Source organism: Lissotriton helveticus, chromosome 1_2, assembly GCF_964261635.1.
Source record: "Lissotriton helveticus chromosome 1_2, aLisHel1.1, whole genome shotgun sequence".
NCBI lineage: Eukaryota > Metazoa > Chordata > Amphibia > Caudata > Salamandridae > Lissotriton > Lissotriton helveticus.
The window spans coordinates 174,617,482-174,641,168 of record NC_136058.1 but is presented as its reverse complement, the minus strand read 5'-3'; the positions used below and the strand labels follow the sequence as shown (position 1 = coordinate 174,641,168).

Here is a 23,687-nt window from a genome sequence, read left to right as displayed (position 1 = left end):
TGCAAACCCCTACTATTAACACTTAACATGCGATGGAATAAAAACCAAGTTAAGTCCTCCCTGCAAAGGGAGAAAAGGTAGTTAGACATCATTGCAGCAGTTTGTACATTAATTGCCATATGTGGCATAATCGTTCTGCATCGAGCTTCCGCCTGCATTGGAGAGGTCCCTCCCCTGACTACGGTTGGCGGACTGGCAGGGCCAGAACCACGACCCTATCGTACTGAGCCTCCACCCTGGTAGGACCGCTCCTCTAAAGGGACAGTCGGGCCCTCAGACTCGGGCCCCCAACAGCTCTCCAGTTGAAATCCTCCGTATGGCCTAGTGTCTGCGTTCCAGTCCTCTAGGAGTCAGTATGTACCTTGGGTACCCTATCTCCAGACCTCCAGTCATCCCAAATCCACCATCATTCGTAATATAGGCTGGAGAGCAGACCAGACTTCGTGGATAATAGCTACACTTCTGAATAAAGACAGAGGAGTTAATCTAGAACAAAAATTAACCAGAATGAAATACATATGGATAGAAGACGGGGCGGCTGGTCCATAGGGTCAGCGCCCCCCAAAAGAATCGGGCAACAGAAGAACAGAAATGTAAGCAGACAAATTGACAGCTTACAATTAGTCTGTTTACATTTCCGGGCCCGCCTGTGCACTTCACTTGTGAAAGTGCGCAGTTCACACAGCGCACGCAGGCAGAGACGAGCAGGCATTCAGAAGATGGTCTGCGCATGTGAAAGAGGAGCGTTGCCCCTCACTCACATTCACAAACCATAAAGGTATGCTGCGCATGCCCAGTGTAGTGCAGCAGTTTGAAGATAGGCTCCTGATCGGGCGGTGATGCGTTTTACGCAAAGTCGCCCCATGCCCTATTAAATGGCAGGACAGAGTAAACAAGGTTCAGCCATCCGGCACTCCGTCGCATCCAGTGTCCTAATTGGCAAAAGAAAAGAGCGGGGAGAAGTTACTTCCACCACGCTGCAGAGGAAACGTGATGCAAAGCAGGACCGGAGGGGATGTCTGGTAAGTTCTTTTATTCATTAAATTATCCCCTTCTACCCCAGCTCCTCCCCCCAACTCTCCCCCCTATCCTCCTCCCCCGCACGTACCCCCCCCCACCAGTCATGCCGGACGTGTTCGTTCTGGGTTGAATGTGTGCATACAAACAGTGGCGGCTGGTGACATTTGAACCTGGCGAGGCGGAAAATGATTTCCGCACTGTAGCTCGCGAGCGCGTCCTACTCGCAGTAACGAGAGGGTGGTTCATCTCTGTTGCCATGGTGATCACAGCAGGCGGGGGCATCCCTAGGACCTGGAGCATAATCATTTAACCCCCACGCGCGCGCCCCCCTCCCTGCCGTGGCCACATTATTAATACAACAAAATGCCCACTGGCCTGTCCAGGAATCTTATCCACAAACTCAAGATATCAAACATTAGTGTTTGGGATTGTCTATTTAAATAAAAATGTATTACAACCCAAAGGAATCATTTTTTGCAAACATAGAATAACGAAAGATCGAGAAAAAAACCCAAAGATGTTCTGAAACAATGCCTTTCAGTTTACATGCAGCACTTTGATGCCAGTCATGATTCACTGAGCTATGTTCGAAGGATGGTAACCTATGAAGTTCAAGAAACGGAATGATCTGTGGCAAAAGCAGCAACCCACTGAGCTATCTACAAAAAAAAATCTGTGATAGGCATGCTACACTTTGTGCTTCGTATCAGGAACATTAACACTAAGCTGCTTTAGCAGGAGTCAAAATTATCACTAGACTGATCACAGCTCTCTCCATCAAAGTGCATCAATCACCAGAGTACGCGTGCTGTTATTATTCCCTGAAAAAGGCAGTAAATAAAAACATATTCGCAGGCTGTTCTTATCTCTCCTCAGCCTGTCATTCAAATGGCTCCCCCTCGGCCTTAGCGCACAGAGCGATGCCACCTGGCGCATTCGGAATAAATCTTTTGGGGGCCCCTAGGCAGCAAGGATGAATCAACTGAAGCGGGCAGCACTATGTGTGGCAGTGGCTGCGGGTGCGGGGTGAGAGTGACTAAGCAGGTGAGTGACTGGCACGTCATGCCAGACGTCATCAAGCAGGTCAGGATTGGTTAGAGAGCAGCCAAACTCCCCGCCCCATTAGGAGGCTGGGGGCTGCGGCGTGAGGCAACCCCCGGTTTCCAAAGGGGGGGGGCTAGTGCACATGTTCCCGCCGGGCAGAAAAATGACCTGTCCGAAGCGGACACGCTCACTAGCGCGTCTGCACAGCCCCACCCCCCCTTTTCCTGATGGTTTCTGGTCCGGCCCGGTGACCGGCCGGCCAGAAACCAGTCTGAATAATGTTTTATTTTAGGCACACTAGCGGTCCCGGATGGCGGCAGTGCGCATTGGGAGGGCAACGCCCCAATGCCCCAATGGACGCACCGCCGCTGGTGGGAGTGAGTCAGAGGTGCCTCTATCAATGGTGCAGCTGGTGCAGTGGTACCATGGCATAGAGGCCCTGGTACAGCTGCTCTCGCTGCGCATTAAACAACTGTACCTTAGGAGTTCAGATCAGAGCCCCTGTATACCAATGGTTGTGATTGAGGGTCAGTGATTATAAAAGTGTGTGTGAATGTGCATTTGTGTGCAAGAAGCAGTGTTGGTGTATGGGTGCTTTAGTGTGTTAAGGCACCCAAGGCAATTTTTGACAGTTATGAGGGGAACCAGTGGCACGTATTACGCCTCACCACTTTCAGGGATCACCAGCCGCCACTGACTCCCACTCCCTTTCAATCACACACTCATTGTAACTCCCACTACTTTACTCACTACCTCTCTTTTCCTTACTCGCACTCCCTCATTGATTCTCACTCTCATTCTCATTGACACTCTCAAACACTGCTTAATTTCATTCTCTCTCAATCAAACACACTTTCGAATAATCAGCTAGTTGACAGTTTATTAAAACTGTACCTGGTTCGTTTTTCGAAGTTAACTTGCTGTGTTAATGAAGTGACACAAGAGGTTAGTCACACAAAAAAAGTCAAATACAATCGCTTTCGTGACAGAGCCCCTGTGCGGTAAAATAACCCTTTTTCAGCCCCCTGTTTTAACCCCTCTGTTACAGCCCAATAAACGTTTGTATCTTAGTCTGATGAGTGGGCAGAGACAAGGGCAGTGTGCGGTGTGGTAAGAGGCACCTGTGTGAGGGTCGTGTAGTCTCGTGAATGCCCAGACGTAATGGGAGATAACAAACAAGCGTTGGCTGTGGCTTCAGAGTGCTCACACAAAGACAAAGGTGCATATCAATTGTATTTGTAGAAGACAATGTGCCTTAATGGCCTACACGGAATACTGAACCTCATGGTACCTCAACAGAGGCTTAAGAATTGGGGACAAATATGATTTCTATTCACATAGACGTAGTTATACCATCTTTTATGTAGGCATAGGAGGACTCCTTTAGCTGTTGGATATAACGGTAAGCATTGCAAGATGTTGCTAAGTCCTCATGGTGTCTTATGTGCTACAGTCTTTGTCAAAGAAGATAATGAATTAATAAATACAAATCAGATGGTGTCTACATGATATGCAAATTGTGATATGCTAATTCTATGAGCTAACTAAATGCACGGAATAGTACCCTAATAAAACTCATGTGGCCATAACATGTTTCTAGAACTCCACAGCAAGGCAATTCAATTGTGAATTGTTTACTATGAGATATTAGAATGATTTATTGATTTGTTTCACAATGTGTCAGTCAAGGTTTAACAATTCCCAGCCAGCCCCTTGCATTAGTTGTGGATACAAATATAGAAACATTACATGTGCACAACATATTTTTTGAACAGGTTCTGTAGTGATACCGGTATTCAAGGTCTGTCCACAGTGGGGTCGATATCACTGTACAACCATGTTATCATACATCATGTGATCATCAATTAATTAATACCCACATAGTAACTTGTTTAAGAGGCCCCAGATATAGAGACTTTCAAATAATATGCTGCAGTTCTCTGTATAACAATAGAGTACATTAGATGTAACCATATCTACTCAACATCTGACAACATACATATTTTTAGAACAGCGTACCCCACCTTAATATGGCACCCACTTGAGAACAGTTGTCAGTATCTACTGTGCACAAACTACCAAGCGGCCAGGCTATAGGTAAATGGATAATTCAATCAGACCTACTGTTGGTTTAGAAATGAGTGTCATTGTCCCCTATTAATGGTGAGATTATTTTATATATTTAGAGGCACCTAGGAGACGTGAAGTGTGTGAATGGTTCTGCGTACAACACTTCCTTTTTAATAAGAGCAGAGGAATCTTCGGAAACAACTCTCTAATAACTACACAGTATTGCTATCAGCCCCAGGTAAGCAGCATTGATCTTCATGGTTATCCCTTACAGGACAGCCTTATACTTTCCATCTCTGTCAAAGTAGACATTACACGGTAAACTAATTTTAAAATTGCCAACCAGTTATTTTAATTAAAAAAAAAAAAAATCAAAAAGGCCATTGTGTACTCCTATTTAGATTTCTATAAAACAGTAGCAATTTGTTACTCACAATACCTGACCTCAGAATTATTTATTTGTCCTTTATTTTAACACAGTTGCTGTGCTTAATTTACTAGTAAAAGGGGAAAGTATAGCATGTTGCTTTAAAAGGATCACTTCAGTCCTGATGAAGACCTACTGAAATATGTCTGTAAACCACTCAACTTTGGCAAATTGGGTCACTTACCAGTTTTCAAAACATTTGAGGTGTTTTTCTGCTGGCTGCCAAGCGAGCCTGTCTGCTAGCCTGGACGCAAGGTGCTGTGAATAAATATTCTATATTCAGCTCAGCAGCCCTAACAAGCGGAGTTATGAAGGTTGATGAGAGTTAGGACGTAACTCGGTTTCTAGGTTTTTCCTCCCTAGTCCTGGTCCTCCAATACTTTAGATTCTTACACATAGTAAGTTGCCTGCCCTCCCACAGTATGTTGCAGTGGTTAACAAATATACTATATCAGCTCAACCATGGTGCGGCTTGTCTAACGATGCAACTAGTATTGTTAGACAAGAGGGATTCCTTTCGAAGTGCTACACTGCAGCACACCGGAGAAAGCCACAAAAATGTAGGTGGTAGAGTGGCTGACTAAAGTCACCCGAAACCTCTTTCTGTATGAATCTCTAGATGGGCAAGGATGTGTCCAAGCTAAGGACTGGAACAAAAGAACGTAATGGTAAACCAGTTTACTATAGGGTGTCACATTCTCAAAAGCCTCAAAAAGTACAGTATCTCAAGAAAGGCACACATGGGATTTACATTATATTCAGTTGAAATGCATGTGCACTAATTAGAGAGAAGCCACCAAGGGAGATAAGAGGGAGTTACAGACAGAAGTTTGTAGAAACAGGACATACAGAACATACATAGTGCTCTTGTGATAGAGTTGAGCTGGCCCAGAGTGGGTAGCTAATTTGAGCCTTTTTCTATCTCCTGTAATTCAAACACAATATAAAATCACGTTAAGAACTAGTGTTTCGCTTCTTTTTTTATAGCAAACAATGGCAGCTTAGCTTCAAATTAAATATTTTCGTAATGGCTGGAAAGAGTGACCATACCAAAGAAATATGACATGAGTTTTTGCTTTACCTCTTGAGTGGGGTGGAGTTGTTTCGGAGTGTGGCAGCTTGCTTTTGGGGAGTCTTGCAAGATCGGTCCCTTTTTCCTTCATTTTCCATTTTGCTCTCCAACTTACTATTAAAAATGGAAGAAAAACAGTCATGACAAAAAGCAATTTACAAATACAGAATGACTGTTTGTCTATAAGAACATCAGAACATTGTGTTCTGTATTTAATGCACTATAAAATAAAGTCCAAAAAGGTGGTTAAGACACCTCACAGTTGCTAACCAAAAAGCCCTAAAATAAAAACATGGATGCTCATAACATTAATGTACCATTTTAACCCTCCATGTTCAGACGTTAGACATTTCTACTTACAGGCAGCTGTTAGTGCCTCCATCAGCTTGCACTTGATTCTTGGCTGAAGGGTCACAATCCTTGGTCTGTTTAATTGGCGTTAAAATATTGCTTTTTTCAAGACTGCTGTCTTTGGATGGTTTGAGAGGCCCCAAACTTAGTTGCTGGATGTCACCCCAATCAGACCGTTTTTTTTCGGGAGAATCGGAGAGTCCACTGAATGCTACCTTCCTCTTAAAAGTTTCTGGCTCTAGAGTTAGGAAGGACCCATTGTTATCATCGAAAAGCTGTTCCAGTACATCCTGCTTTGTCAACTTGCTTCCAGGAGATTTAGCAGGACCTAAAGGAGATGAGATCGATGAGATCGGTGAATGCGTGAACTCAAATTATTCATCATGCAGAAACTCACTAAACATTGCAGATACTTAAACAGGATCACTATACAGTCCGCAGGATACTGGCAAAGCTAGATCTTGAAAAGATACAGCTAACGGATGAAGAAAAAGGGATTTTGTTACAGCAGCATTTTAAAAGCAGACTATGAAAAGAAGGTGGAACCTGAAGCTTTCATGAGGCTTCACCCAATTAGCTATGTTTCCACCAGTGCTTGAAATTCAAAGAGCGTTAGATAACGCTCTGGTGAGTCTTCCAAAAAGACCAAGCTAGAAGCTTCAAGGGATCATTAAATTAACATCATCCATGATCACTTATAACCACACCACTTCATAGGCAAATCAGTCTTTTTTCCTTCCTTCAGAGAGTTCCTCGTCACAATCACTAGCTTTCATGATAAGGAAATCTGGGTCAACCCGGCCAAATATAGACTCTGTGGTTCTGCTTGACTGCAACTTCGGCTCCCAGATTTTGAAAAAAGTTGCCAAAAGATAAAAGCTGGTCAATTTTGAAAAAAGGAAGACAATTTAATCAGGTCTCATCTTCCAAGTCGAATAGAAAACACAGAACCTGAGATACCTCCAGATTATTCTGGGAACAAGGAGTTGTATTGTTCCATCATCTCCCCAGATAGGTCTTTTGTGATCGGACAAACACAATCATAAGAAGTTATGTATTCTTCTTGAAACTACCTGTTGTCTATAGATGGCAGCATCTAGTCTAGTGTTATGCAGAGTAAAATGACATATGAAGAGCTTTAAATTGTATCAATTTACAGGCTACACATTAAAAAAAAAATCTGTTAAAAAAATATTTAATCAAAATAAGCTCTTCCATGCTCAAATGTGAGGAACCTGGTTATCCTAATGGAGAGTAGCCACACAGGATTCTGCCCTCTACATTGCTCTAAGACACCAAGTAAACATCTCACAGAACATACAACACGTTATCAAACTGATTATACATTAGTGTGCTGCACTTCATTCTATAGGGCCTGGACCTCTATAGCTTAAATCCACAGGTTACTCCAACCTTGTGTGACTCATTCTTCAGTGGACCTGCTTCGCTGTTCTACTGAATGGGTACAAACATTCTACAGGCGCTTCCAATTCGTGCTTCTGTCAGTGGTAAATGAACTATGTTCCTAAACTCTGAGGATTACCTGTGATGGTATACTGTACCCTCCATCCCTAAGAGGAAGGACTGGGCCTTTAATGTGGCAGTCATATGTGGGAGGATCTTGGATCACATTTAGAAAGGTCTATGCAATTATTCTTGGTCCCCACTAGTCTTTCCTTTACTTGTGGGGAGACCCCAGGTTTGCATAATTTCTCACCCAATACCTCGCAAGTAAGGAAGCATGAGGCTTGGCCTGCACACAATTCAGCTGTTCAGCCTGCTAGGGAACTTTCAAATGATATGATCAGATATCTAGCTGCTAGACCCCTTTAAGCTATTTTTAATGTATGGTCAGTTTTCGCTTGCTTTATCAGAATGTTTTTGCTTGATACTCAAGACCTCTTTCCAGCAACATCATGTGGGCTGCACAGAAGACTCATTCAGCTCTCCAGTTAGCCATAAACCAATGTAGAGCTATCAGCCCAAGTTTAATCTTGTAACATTTGCATTTTTAAAACATTTGGTGGGATGGTTGTTTTTTCTTTGTTGATTACGGAGTTATTTAACACCAGATTTGCACTAGATTTACTCTGTTCCAGAACGAGAACAATGACAGATCGTATTGCCCTATTGCATGCAAACTATACCGCACAATCGCAATCTTAATTTGACTCCAACCTCTCAACTCTGGTTTCAAAGCTCATCGAGAAATAACAAATGTGCATATTTATTATATGTACTGGCTGTCAATGTAGGTATGGAGAGTCAGCATTTCCATGCAAAATGCATGCAGATTTGAGTTTGGCATTGCGTGATTTGCGGTGGGCCTGTCCTCGTAACATTACGTGCTCTAGTCTGCTATCACTAAGTGGACACCCTTACTCATAAAAGCACTGTAGGGAAGTCCGGCTCGACTGAATAACCTAAGATGGTCTGGTGTGCCTCTGTGATCTCAGAACAAAATGGCAAGATGCATGTGTAGTCCAAACGGGTGGGATTCAAATATCCAACTGAACTACAGCCCCTCCAGCACTTCATGCTGGCCAGAGGGTAAAGCTTGTGTAGCTGAGCTGGGTAGCGAAACCAGTCTATTAATTTGTATTTTGCCTGTACCCAGCAGTATGTACATTTTTGGTTAAAGCGAGCAGGGATATGTGTGTATATATATGTGTGTGTGTGTGTAAGGTGTGTGTGTGTAAGGTGTGTGTGTGTGTGTGTGTGTGTGTAAGGTGTGTGTGTGTGTGTGTGTAAGGTGTGTGTGTGTGTGTAAGGTGTGTGTGTGTGTGTGTGTGTGTAAGGTGTGTGTGTGTGCAAGGTGTGTGTGTGTGCAAGGTGTGTGTGTGTGCAAGGTGTGTGTGTGTAAGGTGTGTGTGTGTGTGTGCGCAAGGTGTGTGTGTAAGGTGTGTGTGTGTGTGCGCAAGGTGTGTGTGTAAGGTGTGTGTGTGTGTGCAAGGTGTGTGTGTAAGGTGTGTGTGTGTGCAAGGTGTGTGTGTAATGTGTGTGTGCAAGGTGTGTGTGCAAGGTGTGTGTGCAAGGTGTGTGTGTAAGGTGTGTGTGTGTAAGGTGTGTGTGTGTAAGGTGTGTGTGTGTGTGTAAGGTGTGTGTGTGTAAGGTGTGTGTGTAGGTGTGTGTGTGTGTGTGCAAGGTGTGTGTGTGCAAGGTGTGTGCGCGTGCAAGGTGTGTGCGCGTGCAAGGTGTGTGCGCGTGCAAGGTGTGTGCGCGTGCAAGGTGTGTGTGCGTGCAAGGTGTGTGTGCGTGCAAGGTGTGTGTGCGTGCAAGGTGTGTGCGCGTGCAAGGTGTGTGCGCGTGCAAGGTGTGTGCGCGTGCAAGGTGTGTGTGCGTGCAAGGTGTGTGCGCGTGCAAGGTGTGTGCGCGTGCAAGGTGTGTGTGCGTGCAAGGTGTGTGTGCAAGGTGTGTGCGCGTGCAAGGTGTGTGCGCGTGCAAGGTGTGTGCGCGTGCAAGGTGTGTGCGCGTGCAAGGTGTGTGTGCGTGCAAGGTGTGTGTGCGTGCAAGGTGTGTGTGCAAGGTGTGTGCGCGTGCAAGGTGTGTGTGCAAGGTGTGTGCGCGTGCAAGGTGTGTGTGCGTGCAAGGTGTGTGTGCGTGCAAGGTGTGTGTGTGTGTATAAGGTGTGTGTGTGTGTGTATAAGGTGTGTGTGTGTGTGTAAGGTGTGTGTATAAGGTGTGTGTGTGTGTAAGGTGTCCCAGATCTGTAGTGTTGTTCAGATGGATATACTAAGGTATGTATTTGCTGGGTGATCACATTTCGGTTTCCATAGAAGATCCCACAGCTCACTATAGCTCTATCCATGCGTGCCCATATTTTTTTTTCTGACTTCCTAGTGTTGCAATCCACAACAACCATCAGCTGGACACCTCGGTAGGGTTGCAGATCTGGTAGATTGAGACCCCCCACCCCTCCATCCTCAAGTTGGCACATTGTTTTACAAGAGACTCTTGGAGGACCTCCACCGTAAATAAATCCCATCAATGCTCGCTTAAAGTCAGAAAAAAGGTCTTCGGGAGTACAAAGGATAAGGCCTGAAATAGTTATAATACTTTGCAAATCAGTGTCATTTCAATATCGTTTACTCGGATAGTCCATTAAATGGGGATCAGCAGCCAATTTTTTGATTCCCCCTTTAAATGTAGTAGGAACGTGGAGGAAGTTAGTGAAGCCTAAGTATCCAATTGATTTTAAGGCCGATCAAAATTGCATACGATCCGTAAGGACATCCACGTCTGTTTGCGAGAATAAGAGGTTTAATATTTCAGACTTAGACATGTTGACCTTGAAGCCTGAAACCGCCTCATACTCCTGGATAAGAGGTGTGTGATAGCACTAATAAGATATCATCTGCAAATAGCATCACCATACGTCTTTGCCAAACTGTACACCCTGAAATCCCGGGTCTCTTCTAATTGTGCATGCTAGTTAGTACTAGTGTGAGAGCAAACAAAAAAGGGGCTAGAGGACATCCTTAACACATACCCGTGCTTAGAGTCAGGGAGTGCAAAAGTAACTATTTAGTCCTATTCTGGAAGGTGGGGTGTGATAGCCCGTGAGAATCACTGCATTGAATTTAGGACCAAAGGCTGTTTGTGGTAGGGTCTGCTTCATGAAGCTCCAGTTGAAGCCGTTTTCCTCATACAAAATACATTTGAAATGATACAATTTGTAATTGAAACAAACCTAATTCAATCTTAACTCTTGATGATCACATTTCTTTTCCAAAATCTCAAAGCTCTTTTTCTTTTGTAATGATTGTGTAAATACACAATATCGCCCATATACACATCTTCAATATACAATATATTTATAAGCAGGATGAATATATATATATATAGATATATATATATATATATAGATATATATATATATATATATATATATATATCTATATATAGTTTTTCCAAAGGCCCAAAAGCTTTTAAGGTCGCACTCGCAGCAAACGTACCTTTACAGGCATTTAAACACGGAGCATGGAGACCAGCTGGACATACCAGGAATCCTTTTATTAATATGCCAACGCGTTTCGAGGCTTACAGCCTCTTCTTCCCAGGCAGCTGCTGAAATGCGGTTTGGATTTCCATTGCTTGCACCTCCTTTAAATCGCCCCAGTGGGCCGCAGTCACTGCTGTTTCACTATTTTAACCAATTCTAGTTCATGTCATCAGGGGGTACTACACCCTGATGACATGAACTAGAATTGGTTAAAATAGTGCACATATCATTGTTGTTGTTGGGTACTCTACCCGGTTACTTCAGTAAACTGTGACAAACAAAAAACAGGTGACTGTAAACCCTGCATATCAGTGATACAATTGAAATGAATATAGCGCGAATTGAGCAGTTGCTATAACTTGACAAAATATGATTTGATTTTGGTAATCTGTGAAAAATGTAACAGCAGCATCCCCAATGCACGAATACTTTGAAATGTTTAATTTCGTGAATCGAATTCAGCATGTACTACTAGTCCCAGAAAGCACCTTAATTGCTAAACTGTGATAAATAGTAGACCTAGAAATGTGACCACTTACCGTGAACAAAGCCTGTGAATCAGGCTGAAACGCGTCGGTCCGAGCATGGAGCAATAAATATCTTAACGATATTACCCTATCTGTGTGCCGCAATTTTTTTGATTAAATTAATTATATATATATATATATATATATATATTCACTGAAAAAACCATAGGTTATAGACCATATATAGTTAGGAATTTGCATTTACAAAACCTTGAAAATTCACTGAAAAAAACATAGGTTAGAGACCATATATAGTTAGCTGGACATTTTATTGACATAAAACCAATGAAATTCCATATATAGTTAGTTGCACTAACTATATATCGTGCACCCGCAATCCACTGCTGATGATGTCACATATTACATCATTCATGACATGGTCAGTGACATCACTGATGACATCTCAAATGACATCACTGATGACATCACTGATGACATCTCAAATGACATCACTGATGACATCATCTAGTGTCTGTGTTTTTGAAAAGTTTAAATATGTTTTACATATTGAAGAATGAGTGGATGTATGGAAGACTGAGTGTGTGTGTGGCTGGCTGGGAGGTGTGTGACTGTGCATATCAATGTGTACTTGTATCAGTGATTGTATAAGAGAGTAAGTATGTGTTAGTATATGTGTGAAAAAGTATGGTGGTCTGTGTTTAACTGTATAGATGAGGAAATCGAAGTGTGATTGATTCTTCACAGGACTGACTAGGTGTATGAGTGCATATGATAGTGTTGTAATAATGAGTGACTGTATGTATGAGTGATTGTATGGGTGAATGAGTGAATGTGTGTGTAGACGTAGGAATCAGTGAGTGCGTATGTAGTAACTGGTATTGGTGTGTCATGATGTCATCATTGATGTCATTTGAGATGTCATCAGTGATGTCATCAGTGATGTCATTTGAGATGTCATTTGAGATGTCATCAGTGATGTCATCAGTGATGTCACTGACCATGTCATGAATGATGTAATATGTGACATCATCAGCAGTGGATTGCGGGTGCACGATATATAGTTAGTGCAACTAACTATATATGGAATTTCATTGGTTTTATGTCAATAAAATGTCCAGCTAACTATATATGGTCTCTAACCTATGGTTTTTTCAGTGAATTTTCAAGGTTTTGTAAATGCAAATTCCTAACTATATATGGTCTATAACCTATGGTTTTTTCAGTGAATTTCATTGGTTTTTTAACAGCTAATATCTGTAGCTGTAAAATGTATTCTTCTTTAAATCCAAAAATATATTTTATATGTTTATTAATAACTTTTTTTTAAAATATTTTTTTTTCTTCGTTCCCGCTTCGCGAATCGGGAAGCTTCCCGTTAGCTGACCTTGATGCCGCGAAATAGACCACGAGCCGGTAAACGTTTCTTTACCGCAACTGCCGCGTTAGAAAACAACATCGTGACGCCTCCCGTCCGCATGACGTTTCGCGTTGTCGCGTGATACGTCATATGACGTGCTACGTTAGCGAACTCGTACGCTTACCGAGTCGCAAAGCACAGGTTTCTGGAAGCAAACCGGGAGGCCCTGCAAAGCGCGTAACATACACACAGCAGGTCATGTGACTTGGTAATAACACTTTTCATTGGTTCATTTCACTTTTGGTTTCCTAATGATGTAAGACTAGGTCATATGATCTAAAATGAACACTTTTCATTGGTTGAGAACTATTTTTTTTCCCCAAATGGTGAAAATCCCTCCTTCTTTCCTCACTCTGACTTTCATCATTGTGAGAGAAAGACCCTTTGTTACCAGTGAGCAATGGCTTCTTTACTAGCTTCAGCTGGTGCTTCCCCACCACCTCCACCACATCCAAGGAAGAGTGGACCACCTGCTAAAGTTATAATTCAGCAAGAAGACGAAGAAGAGGAACAGGACGACCTAGATAATCTCCCTATTATGGCCAGAAGATCTGTTGTACCGGAAGTAACGGGACCAGAGGGCAGGGAGATGGTGCCAAATATACAAACGAGATTTCGTGAAGTAAAACAAGTCTGCCTACATTGCAGTGGATTCATTTGCTACGCAGAAAGTAGCATCACTCTGATCAACAGAGCTATTGACAATCATGCTCATGTTTGTCCGAAACTCCCCAAACAATAAATTCTTTTTTTTTGTTTTCTTGCTCCTGTTGAGCCCTTTACAATGAATCGTTTTCGTTGCCCCCTCCGAAAAAAAAACAAAAAAATTATAAAACTGTTCAGAAAAATTCAAAAAAAGTAAAAAAATGTTCAGAAAAATAAAAAAAATATAAAACAACAAAAACAATTTTAAAAAAAGTTCTTTTCAGAACTACCTCCCCGTTATTAAAAAATTGGTACAATATTTGCAACTGTGCCAACCTCTATTTCTCTTAGTTCGCTTCCCAGTTCGCTCCCCGGTACGCGAACCGGAAGCGAACCCAAAATTTTTTTTAAAAAAAAAGAACAGTAAGTATAAGGGAAGGAAACAGACACTTATGTTAAAAGAAAGACAGCTATAAGGGAGTAAACTAGAGATACTATTACCCGTAATCCACTGCTGATGATGTCACATATTACATCATTCATGACATGCTCAGTGACATCATCAGCAGAGGATTGCGGGTAACAGTATCCCTAGTTTATTCCCTATAGCTGTGTTTCTTTTAACATAACTGTCTGTTTCCTTCCCTTATACTTACTGTTCTTTTTAAAAAAAAATTTTTAGATCAGTCAGAAACAGTGAAAGTAATGAAATATAAAAGACTACGTAGAATATGAGGACTGTATGCAACAACTTTGACACTTACAGAAGCCTCACCTTCTCCATGCCTCCTACACAGTTCTACATGTACATCATAAATGCAAACAGAACAGAATTAATTATACATGTTAAATGGTTTATTTTTGCTGTTCTCAGAATGTATCAAATTTCACTAAAACAGTGACTTGAAGGTATTCATCATATAACAGCGGGGAAAAAAAACCACAATCAAAATGATTGTGTTTAAAAAACCCATACAACATTAGAAATCAGAATTCAGAACTCCTTAAAGTTAACTTACTTTCCATGACGGCCAAGGATGTCCTATGAACAGCTTACACTCTGTTGTGCTGTTATTACTTTCAACCCGCCACTTTCTGAAAGAAAACCTCCATCGTTTTCAAAAACATGTTACATACAATAAATGACTTCTTGCTCTCTACCACAAGATTCCACAAGGCCAAATCTTGTCAGAGCCATGTATAACTCTTGGATTTCTTGTTAGCCAATCCCGTCTTTTCGCATTTCCACAACTTTCAGAATTAAAATGTTGAAGATCATTTACACAATCCTGGACTAGTAATATCTTCCCCTTCTTCCTCAATCATGTTCTAAATTTCCTATCACACTGATACTGCTTACTATGAAGCAGACTTACACTACCTTTATGACTAGTACAATTATTTAATTCTCTACATCACTTTTAATCACAAAGCAATGTAAAACAGTAGACAGCATTGCAGACTTACATTCCCTCTACTCCATGTTTTGATTGGCTGCTTCAATTAGCTTATAAAAAGAAACAGTTTTTCTGAACTCATTCAAAGTGCACGTATTTCTCCATAAAGTCCAGTGTTATGGTAAGAAGTTATGTCTCTGTACTACACTTATCCTCAAGGCCAAATCGTGTAGGAGCCATGAGAACTTCTTGAAATTCCTCAGAGCACATCCCGAGATTCTTTCCCTAAAATTTTGGTTTTAAAAACACCAGGTAAGAGTTTTTAAGGTCAAACGGCAATTTTTTTTTGAAAATTAAAACAGAATCATTGCAGAATGACCAGCCATTTCTACACTTTAAATAAGCTGTATAATGTCCTGATGTTATTGAAGGACCATCATGATATATAATTGCTACAGTTACAAAAGTCCTTCCTGATATTGACAACTGTGAAGCCACAAAATTTTTAATTAAAGTTGTCAATTTTGTTCCATCAGGCCTACATCGTTGGAACATTAAAATTACATACTGGCCATATGTTCGTATAAATAATGTGGACATCATTTCAGATTTACATTGGCTACACTCCATGTTGTGATCAGCTGCTTTTACTAGCTTATTAAAAGAGACTGATTTACTGTCTGGCAAAGTTAAATATATAAATCTTTCTGAGTCTACACTAGTAGTACTTGATACCCTACAGTTCTCGCAGTCATGCTGCCATTGATAAGAAAGCCCAAACAGGTGATCTACATCTACACCTTCATCATGCAATACATCAAGCATGTACATTAAAAACTCCTGACAATCTTGCTGACTATTTTGAGAGAATTGTGTTTGGCCTGAACATCTGTCTAACAGATTTCGAATTTCAGACACACTTTCTATGTTTGTTCTATCAGTGCTACATTTCTCTAACACAGAATTTAACAAACTGCAAAATCTTTGATCAGAATTGACCACAATCTCTTCTTTTACATTTTCTAGAGAAAACAAAACATTAACTACTACATTAGCATAGCAGTTGACACCAGAACTGTTTTCAAATTGAAAACCAACAACATCTTCAACAGAATCCTTTTTGTTTCTGCTTGTAATTTCAGGTTCATCGACTTTTCGTCTTTTTGCTACAACCTCCCCAGTATTGGTCACATTTCTTCGTTTCCGGCCTACCACACGTTTCTCAAACAAAGGATACTGAGGCAAATGTGGCGCATACTCTCTTCTCAACCTATTGTATTCCTTAACACAATCTAGATCCGCACAAATGTTTGTGACATCACACTCAATCAAGTACAATCCCGATAAAGTCCTAACTCGTGACAATGCCACATATGCCATACCCTCCTTGAACACAGAACTGCCAATATTCACCAATGCACAGTCTACACTTAAACCTTGCGATTTATGAATTGTCACCGCATATGCCAAGCAAACAGGAAACTGCTTACGGCGAACATATAAGTCTTTTACAAGCAAAAATCTAGCAGAACAACGAGCAATTAGCTGTACTTCCTCAATGCCATCAAATTTAATTTTTAAAAATTCAATTCCATCTCTATTTCTGTATTTCACAAAATCAACAACATTACCCATTGATCCATTTACCAGACCTCTTTCAACATGTAAATTCCTTCTTAAAATTATACGGCAGTTCAAGCACACATTCAGTCTTTTCAAAACCCGCAGTTTTAGATATACTCTTCTCTAATGAACCCAATTTTGTTTTCAGATTCTCAGACAAAATAATTGTTGATCCCATATGCTCTACTCTGTCAATAGCTTCCAATTTCACAATCTCTTGCTTTTCTAAATGCAACATTTTGTTGTTGAATTTGGCACATTCTGCAAGAGTTGGCATCAAACATATTCCAGATTTTTTCTCAGTAACTTTCTGAAAAATATTCTCAGGCATCTTCGTCTGGATATAAATTTGTCAGTAATCGTGCATGTAAAGCTTCTTTCCCATGCTCGGTCACTTTTCCAATTCTAACATCTTGTAGAATAGTCTTGTAAACTTCATCCTTTGCCTGACGCATATTTTCATGCAGTTCAGCATAATTGAAGTTTAACCATATATTGACGTTGCCAATACTCCCTAAGCACTTCCTGGTATCTTCATGCGTGAGCATTTTGAACACAGGTTGCCCTTTCACTGGTGTCAGCTGCAGAAGATCTCCGAAAACAATGATGTGTTTGCCACCAAATAACACATCATACTCTGTTTTGAGAACTTCTTGCATTCTCAAATGCACAAAGGCAAGCATGACATTGGAAACCATGCTTACTTCGTCAATGATAAGAAGTTTCATTTTCCTCAAGACTCTTGAAACTTCAAAACAAGCATCTCCAGATAGCTTGTGATATTCTAATTTGTTGTCATGCTCCACTGGCAGCATCAGTAAACGATGTAAAGTAATCCCTTTAATGTTATGTGCTGCCAGTCCAGTTGGAGCGGTGACAACACAAGACAGCGATGACTCTGTCCTTTCCTGCAAATAACATGAAATTGCTTTAATAAGGAAACTTTTTCCAGTTCCCGCTTCTCCACTCACGTACAGTCGGACAGGCTTCAACGACGTACATGAGCACTCTTTCTTGTCATGACTTAATCCATGATCAATTTGCATGGTAAGTTCGTCATATATTTTCCTCTGCTCAACGTTGAGTTGTCTTTCCAACTCTTCTAAGTTAACCGCATCCTCCTGAGCATGTGCCATGGCTCTTTCCACTTCATTCATAGCAGTGGCAGCTTCATTTTCGATAAGAGGTCCTCCTAGTGGATCCTGACTCAATGAAGCAGAACTCTGACTGTCCTGAGAACTGTCTCTGGCAATCTCGGCTGCAATCGTTGCTTCCTGCTCAATTTCCACATTCAACATTTCTACATATTTGGGAAAAGCAGGACATTCTATGGTCTCCTTGGCAGCATTGAATGAGTCTTCGTAACAAAGGAAATCTCCAAGCAGTTCCCTTCTGCACGCCAAGGCTTAAAAAGTTGCAAAAGTGCTAAATAGAAAAACTCCTTTTTTTCAGGAGATTCGCCACTCAATTTTCGATGGTTTATCAAGTGGCATTTTCTTTGCTTGACCAGACATCCCTCACTTCCTATTACAGCATACACTCCTTTCTCAGTATCTTCTTTGATGTTCCTCTTGAATATGTAATTTTGCAGAACCTCATACAGACAAACATTCTCGAGGTGACTGCTTCGATTTGGATAATATGTATCCAACATGTTGCTCTTCAAAATGTCGGTACTGTTTGGCTCCTTTTCCGCCAAATACTCAATTTCCCGCACAGGTTTCAGAACTCGATTACGCGTTGCAGCAAGACCAACACTCGCCCAAACGATACTCCTGGACTTGGCATAGAGACTTGCTGAAGACAACCGGTCAGAACATTCGTAAGCTCCGATTTCTCGATGCGACAACATCTTCAGACTGAAACTGTACAACTTCTTGCTGAGGCTCTTTTCATGGGAAATGTCCTCCCACATATCCTTCAATTCTGTCTTCTCTTTTTTGGTGATGTAAGATGTCACATACCGAGCCACAGCCATACAGTTATCAGCCACAAACTGTATATCCATGTTAGCATTCCACATGGACAAAATCACCGGGTTGTAGTCGTTAATGTACTTAGACTCTTCGTTCCTCTTCAAATTGTATGTGTTTTTAGGTGATTTCTTCATCACATTATGTCGCAGCGAAGACATCAAACTGTTCACTCTTCCTTTAGAAATCACCGATCGTGGAAAGCCGAAACGACATTTGGTGTAGAACTTGTCTTTGTTCCGGAATTTACGACGACAGTACTTTCCACATCGATGGCTTTGGAAACGTAGAACTTTTTCTCGTAGGCTTTTTTTCTCCTTTGCGTTTGGAACAGCACACGTAGAATACTGTTCTATGAAACTCATCACTGAGTCTTCTGCATCCGTTCCAAATTTAGGTGCATCCTTGATCCACAGCAACATATGTATATGAGGAGCACCTCTTGCTTGGTACTCCTTCCTCCAGAAGAAATCCAACACCTCTCCAAGAGGTGGATTCTTCTTATTCATGATGAAAGACATCATACCTTCAAATCTATGATTGAAGTACCTACATACATTGACTGGATCCAAAGAGCACAGTTCTCCGGGTGTCTTGAATTCGATGTTTTCTACGTTAGCATTTGCCTCTCGTAGAAATTCAAGTAAGTCTTCCCAGCCATACTCAGCACAGCTCAAAGTGAGGAACCATGTGGGAGTTCCTAAGTTCCTTAGCATACATTTTAAATCACCATGACGACGGTACCAGTACTCATTAGTACCACGCTGACACGCCATGAGATTAATCAGGTGAGAATCCAAAATACTGTCTTGGACATTGACTTTATCCATAAAGTCACTTGCCGAGATGTTTTGCATGTGTATACCACTTTTCAAGATGTGGTTCACTGCATATGACAGTCCAGACAGATCGCTTTCAAACAGGAGATGAAACAAATAAGGAATGCATTGTCGAAACCTAGGATCTCCTGCATACAATCGCAAAGTCCGGTATTCAGAAGCAGGAATTTGATGAGGTCGCTCATCATATCTTCCTCCCTGACCTGTTGGAAAAAGCTGTGGGAAACACCGAGCTTCCAAACTTTCCTCCCAAACACTAATGGGACTCCCTTTCGCTTGTTTCATTTGAAACAACTCAATAGCATTCCCCATGACTTCCTTGGAATGCAAAGGATGAACACTATAATGTTCATATATTTCTTCACTAGTACAGGGTTCTACTTTCTCAATTTGACCAGCACACAAATCGCTATCCTCTTCCTCACTTACTTCCTCTTCTGCAACATATACATTTTTATAGTACTTATTATATTTTTTCAAATACAATGTTGCCCTTTTGACTTTCCTAACATCTACTAAATCTTGCCATATTTTCTTATTCTTTGTCGGAACCCCATTAACTAAGATAACAAGAGGTTCCTCTTCCACTTTTTCTACTCCAATTGTGTTAATGTTTTTCTTCAAATCTAGAGGCAAATAAACAACTCTTCCCTTTAATCCTCTCTGTAAATCTGATGGAGGCAATTTCCCTGTCTTTGGCTCCATTCTTACAATAGCCTGAAAGGGATGGATACTTTGAATCAAAATAGATTAATAAGTATTTAAATCCTTCAATTCAGAAGGAATCTCAACCAATTCCAGATTATTATGAACTGCTCTAGCAGGCATCTGGTTTTGATTTAATTTGTTACAACAATAAGTACACACACGTTGATCCAATCCCAAATCAAAACAATTTTCTACCATCAAGTATGTTGTAAAATCCTTCCATTCACTATTATTTTCCCTTTCACTTTTTCCATATAAATCCACTAACTTAGTCTGATTCTTATAATAAGTGCGTCGACAACACACACAAGTGAAATTTGGCCTCTCACTTGATTTCACCTCAAACGTCGCAATTTCCCTCTGGAAATTATCTGTACTGGAAACCTGTACACTATCTTCCACATTACTCTCTTCTTCTTGGTCAATTTCAACATTCTCCTCTTTACTTCCAAAGTAACAAAACTCAATTTCTTCACATATATTCTTCACATCTATTTCAGAACCATGCAAAAGAGCAGCGCATAATTGTTTAAGCATAATTGCTGGACTCTTAGCATAATACAACATTCTAACTAATTTCCTCACTTTATTATGATGCACTGCTAGCATCCTGAAATGATGAAAAACACTCTGGCATACTCTCCTGGAAAGACAAGCCAGTGAATGACCATGCAAACCTATCACTTCTCTCACTCTGCAAGGATCTAATTCTTGCAACAACTTCATTTTCTGCTTCAAACTGTTCTTACTAAATGACCGTATAAAATCACAAAGCAAATTGATGGAATCCTGTCGTACACTGCAAATACTACTACACTTCCAGGTGTACACAGGACCCTTAGGACGTCTCCCTAAAACCTCATTACCTAACACCTCTTCTATCTCTGTTGTCACAAGTTTTTCTTTTTCAACTGGACAACCATCTTTCACTTCATAAGCTCGACCACTGGTGTCAACTGCATGCACCAAATCATTATCCTGGAAATAACTCTCCTCATTAAAAAATGCCTCAGAGCTGGAACTATGCATCCATTCTCCAGAAAAAACTTCACAAAAATTACTACGATTAACTATTCTCTTCCATCTACTATTTCTTTTGAAATCATAAATTACCTTGTTTAGCTTCCGAATTCTATTGATTGTCAAAATAAATAACTTACGTTTAATTTCAAATGCCTGATCAATAACTTTCTCAACAATTTTTTTTCTCTTATAAAAAACCACTTTCTGCTGACCTTTCTTAATATTTTTTAACAAATTCCCAATTATCCTGTTGCGGAACATTCGTTTACGAATATCCCTAAACTCTTGTTTCCTTCTACTTTCATGCATAGAGTTATCTCTTACTCTAGCAGTAACATTTCTCATTGGCCTTTCCTTACCATTTGAATTCTGTCTCCTTTTCTGGAGTGAAACATTTTCTGTAGTAATATTTTTTTTACTACACATATTTCTTATGACTGTTTTTCGACTCTTACCCGGTGCTTTCTTGGTGACTTGACAAATCTTTTTGTTAGAGGACTGCTGCATTCTTCCATGGTCCTGCTGTCTTTGACGTTTTGCAGCCTTTCTTACTCTTTCTTTGCTAGGCATCCTAAAATCTTGAAATAATCTGCAGTTGAATCTGTGGTAAAATATAATAAAAAATGTTATTAACCACTATTACCCAACAGTAAATTAATAACAGTCATCAAAAACTTAACACACTACTTAAGTATATAATATACTGAAGCCTATCTCCAATTTTTCACTGAACAGGACTCATCTCTTCTTAACCTTGGATAAACCTCACCTACTCTGTGTCCCCTGCACATAATTAAATGTAAAGGGGCAGATTTATATTAACTAGCACATCCCCAGGGATGCACCAGTTAACGTGCACCGCTGCTCTGCCACCCACGGTGTGCCGCATTTACAATCAGATAGGACAAAGCTACATCAAAACCCTGCGCCTGCTTGAAGCAGGCATAGATCTTGACGCAGGTAGGCTGAAAGCTAAAGCAACAACTAAGTATCGTGTGCAGAAGTTACAAAAAAGGAAAAATGGCGTTTAAACCAGTAATGAGCCCATGCTAACGTAACACAGTGTAAAAATATCCAGGATCTACATCAGTTTGGGGTTCACGAACCTGGCAGGTACAAGGCACTGAGGCTTTCCACCGTGCATGTCTCATCCCAAATCATATGTTGTTTGTGAATGAAACAATTTCCCAGACCAAATGCTTTGGATTGGCTACTTCTAAAAAAATTAAACACCCCTACTATCCCGGAGTTAGAGGAATATGATGGTTGGAGTAATTTTACTCGTTGTCCATTAAAGATTTACAGGCCCTACTCCGTAATTCTTCCTTTAACATTTCCAGTATAAATCCAAAAGGTTCACTGCTTTGGCAACGTGCCTTATCCACGGTTTAATAACGCTGCCTTTTGCTTTATATAAGTTTTCAAATTGTATGAAATATATACCAATAGGTCGTTATTAACCTTTAGGTAGTGGTTTTCTTCATGAGGTCTGGTCGCTTCCATACACATACAGATTTTCAAAGATGATCAAGACCTTTATCTGAATGGAGAGGAATGCACTGAGACGCCAGATCATTCACTAATGTGTAGGCACATACAGTTACACGGTTCATGCAACAAACACCGACCAAATATGGCTTGCGTGTTGCAAGGCACGCCAGTTCCTGCTATCATCCCCACGTTCAAGTTCTTGGAAAATGGTAGTTATTTGATGCTCAATAATGAAGATTGTTCTGGGTTAATTAAAAGTATTCATTTTATCGTAACAGTAAATGAACGGGTTATTTGCTGCAGAAATGTTCTATTTCCTCCCACACATGAACATAGGGAGTTTTCAATCTGGCCACAAATACCAACCTTGGGAGCACATTTCAACAGCATGGCAAGAATAAGAGCTCTTTTGTCTCAGAGAGAGGTGGCCTTGAGTTCGGCCCGTGAAACTTTCGTGCTTCACATAGCGAACACCCGTACAGAGGTGCAGACCCTTTTAAATACAGATTCGACTTTGCATTTCAGCAAGATTACCCATTCATTTCCATGCAGCAGGAGGCCCATAGGAATGAAGGTGCAATTTGCGATTAGCAATTACCTCATCGCAAATTACGAATTTTTCCGACGGTGCAGGGGTGTCTCAAGAACACCCTGCTGCACCCCTGAAAAAAAAATTTGGGGTCATATGGCGCACATAAATTTTGAAAACATTCCTTTACCTCAAAAACGATTTTCAACTCATAATTTGAAAACACTGCACATGGGGAAATGACTTAAAATGTCCTTAAGACACATAAAAGCATTTTTTGATTGCCTTTGCAGCATGTTTCAGTCACCTTTAACATGCCTATGTAACGGAAACATTCAAAATCTAAATTTGCCATGCACAGGTGGGAGCATATTTACAAGCAATTTGCTCCACACACAAACTTCTTACATTGAAATGGGAAAAATAACATCAGAGACTCTCAATTACCTTATAAAGAAGCAGACACCATTATGTCCTTCTCATCAATATTAAAACCATTGCTTTTTCTCAAAAACGATTTACAAGTCATAATTTGAAAACACTCCACAGCTCCTATGCACATAAAAGC

At 40.7% G+C, this 23,687-nt stretch overlaps 1 protein-coding gene across 1 annotated transcript in view; it reads right to left on the bottom strand.

The window, feature by feature from the left end:
- The window catches only part of ORC1 (origin recognition complex subunit 1), a 142,234-nt gene that overhangs the window by 55,228 nt on the left and 63,319 nt on the right, over positions 1-23,687 (bottom strand). The window contains exons 5-6 of the mRNA XM_078670617.1: positions 5,994-6,312; positions 5,643-5,747 (exon numbers count right to left, since the gene is read on the bottom strand). Coding sequence (XP_078526743.1) covers positions 5,643-5,747; positions 5,994-6,312 — 424 coding nt within the window. The remainder of the gene's footprint in view (positions 1-5,642; positions 5,748-5,993; positions 6,313-23,687) is intronic.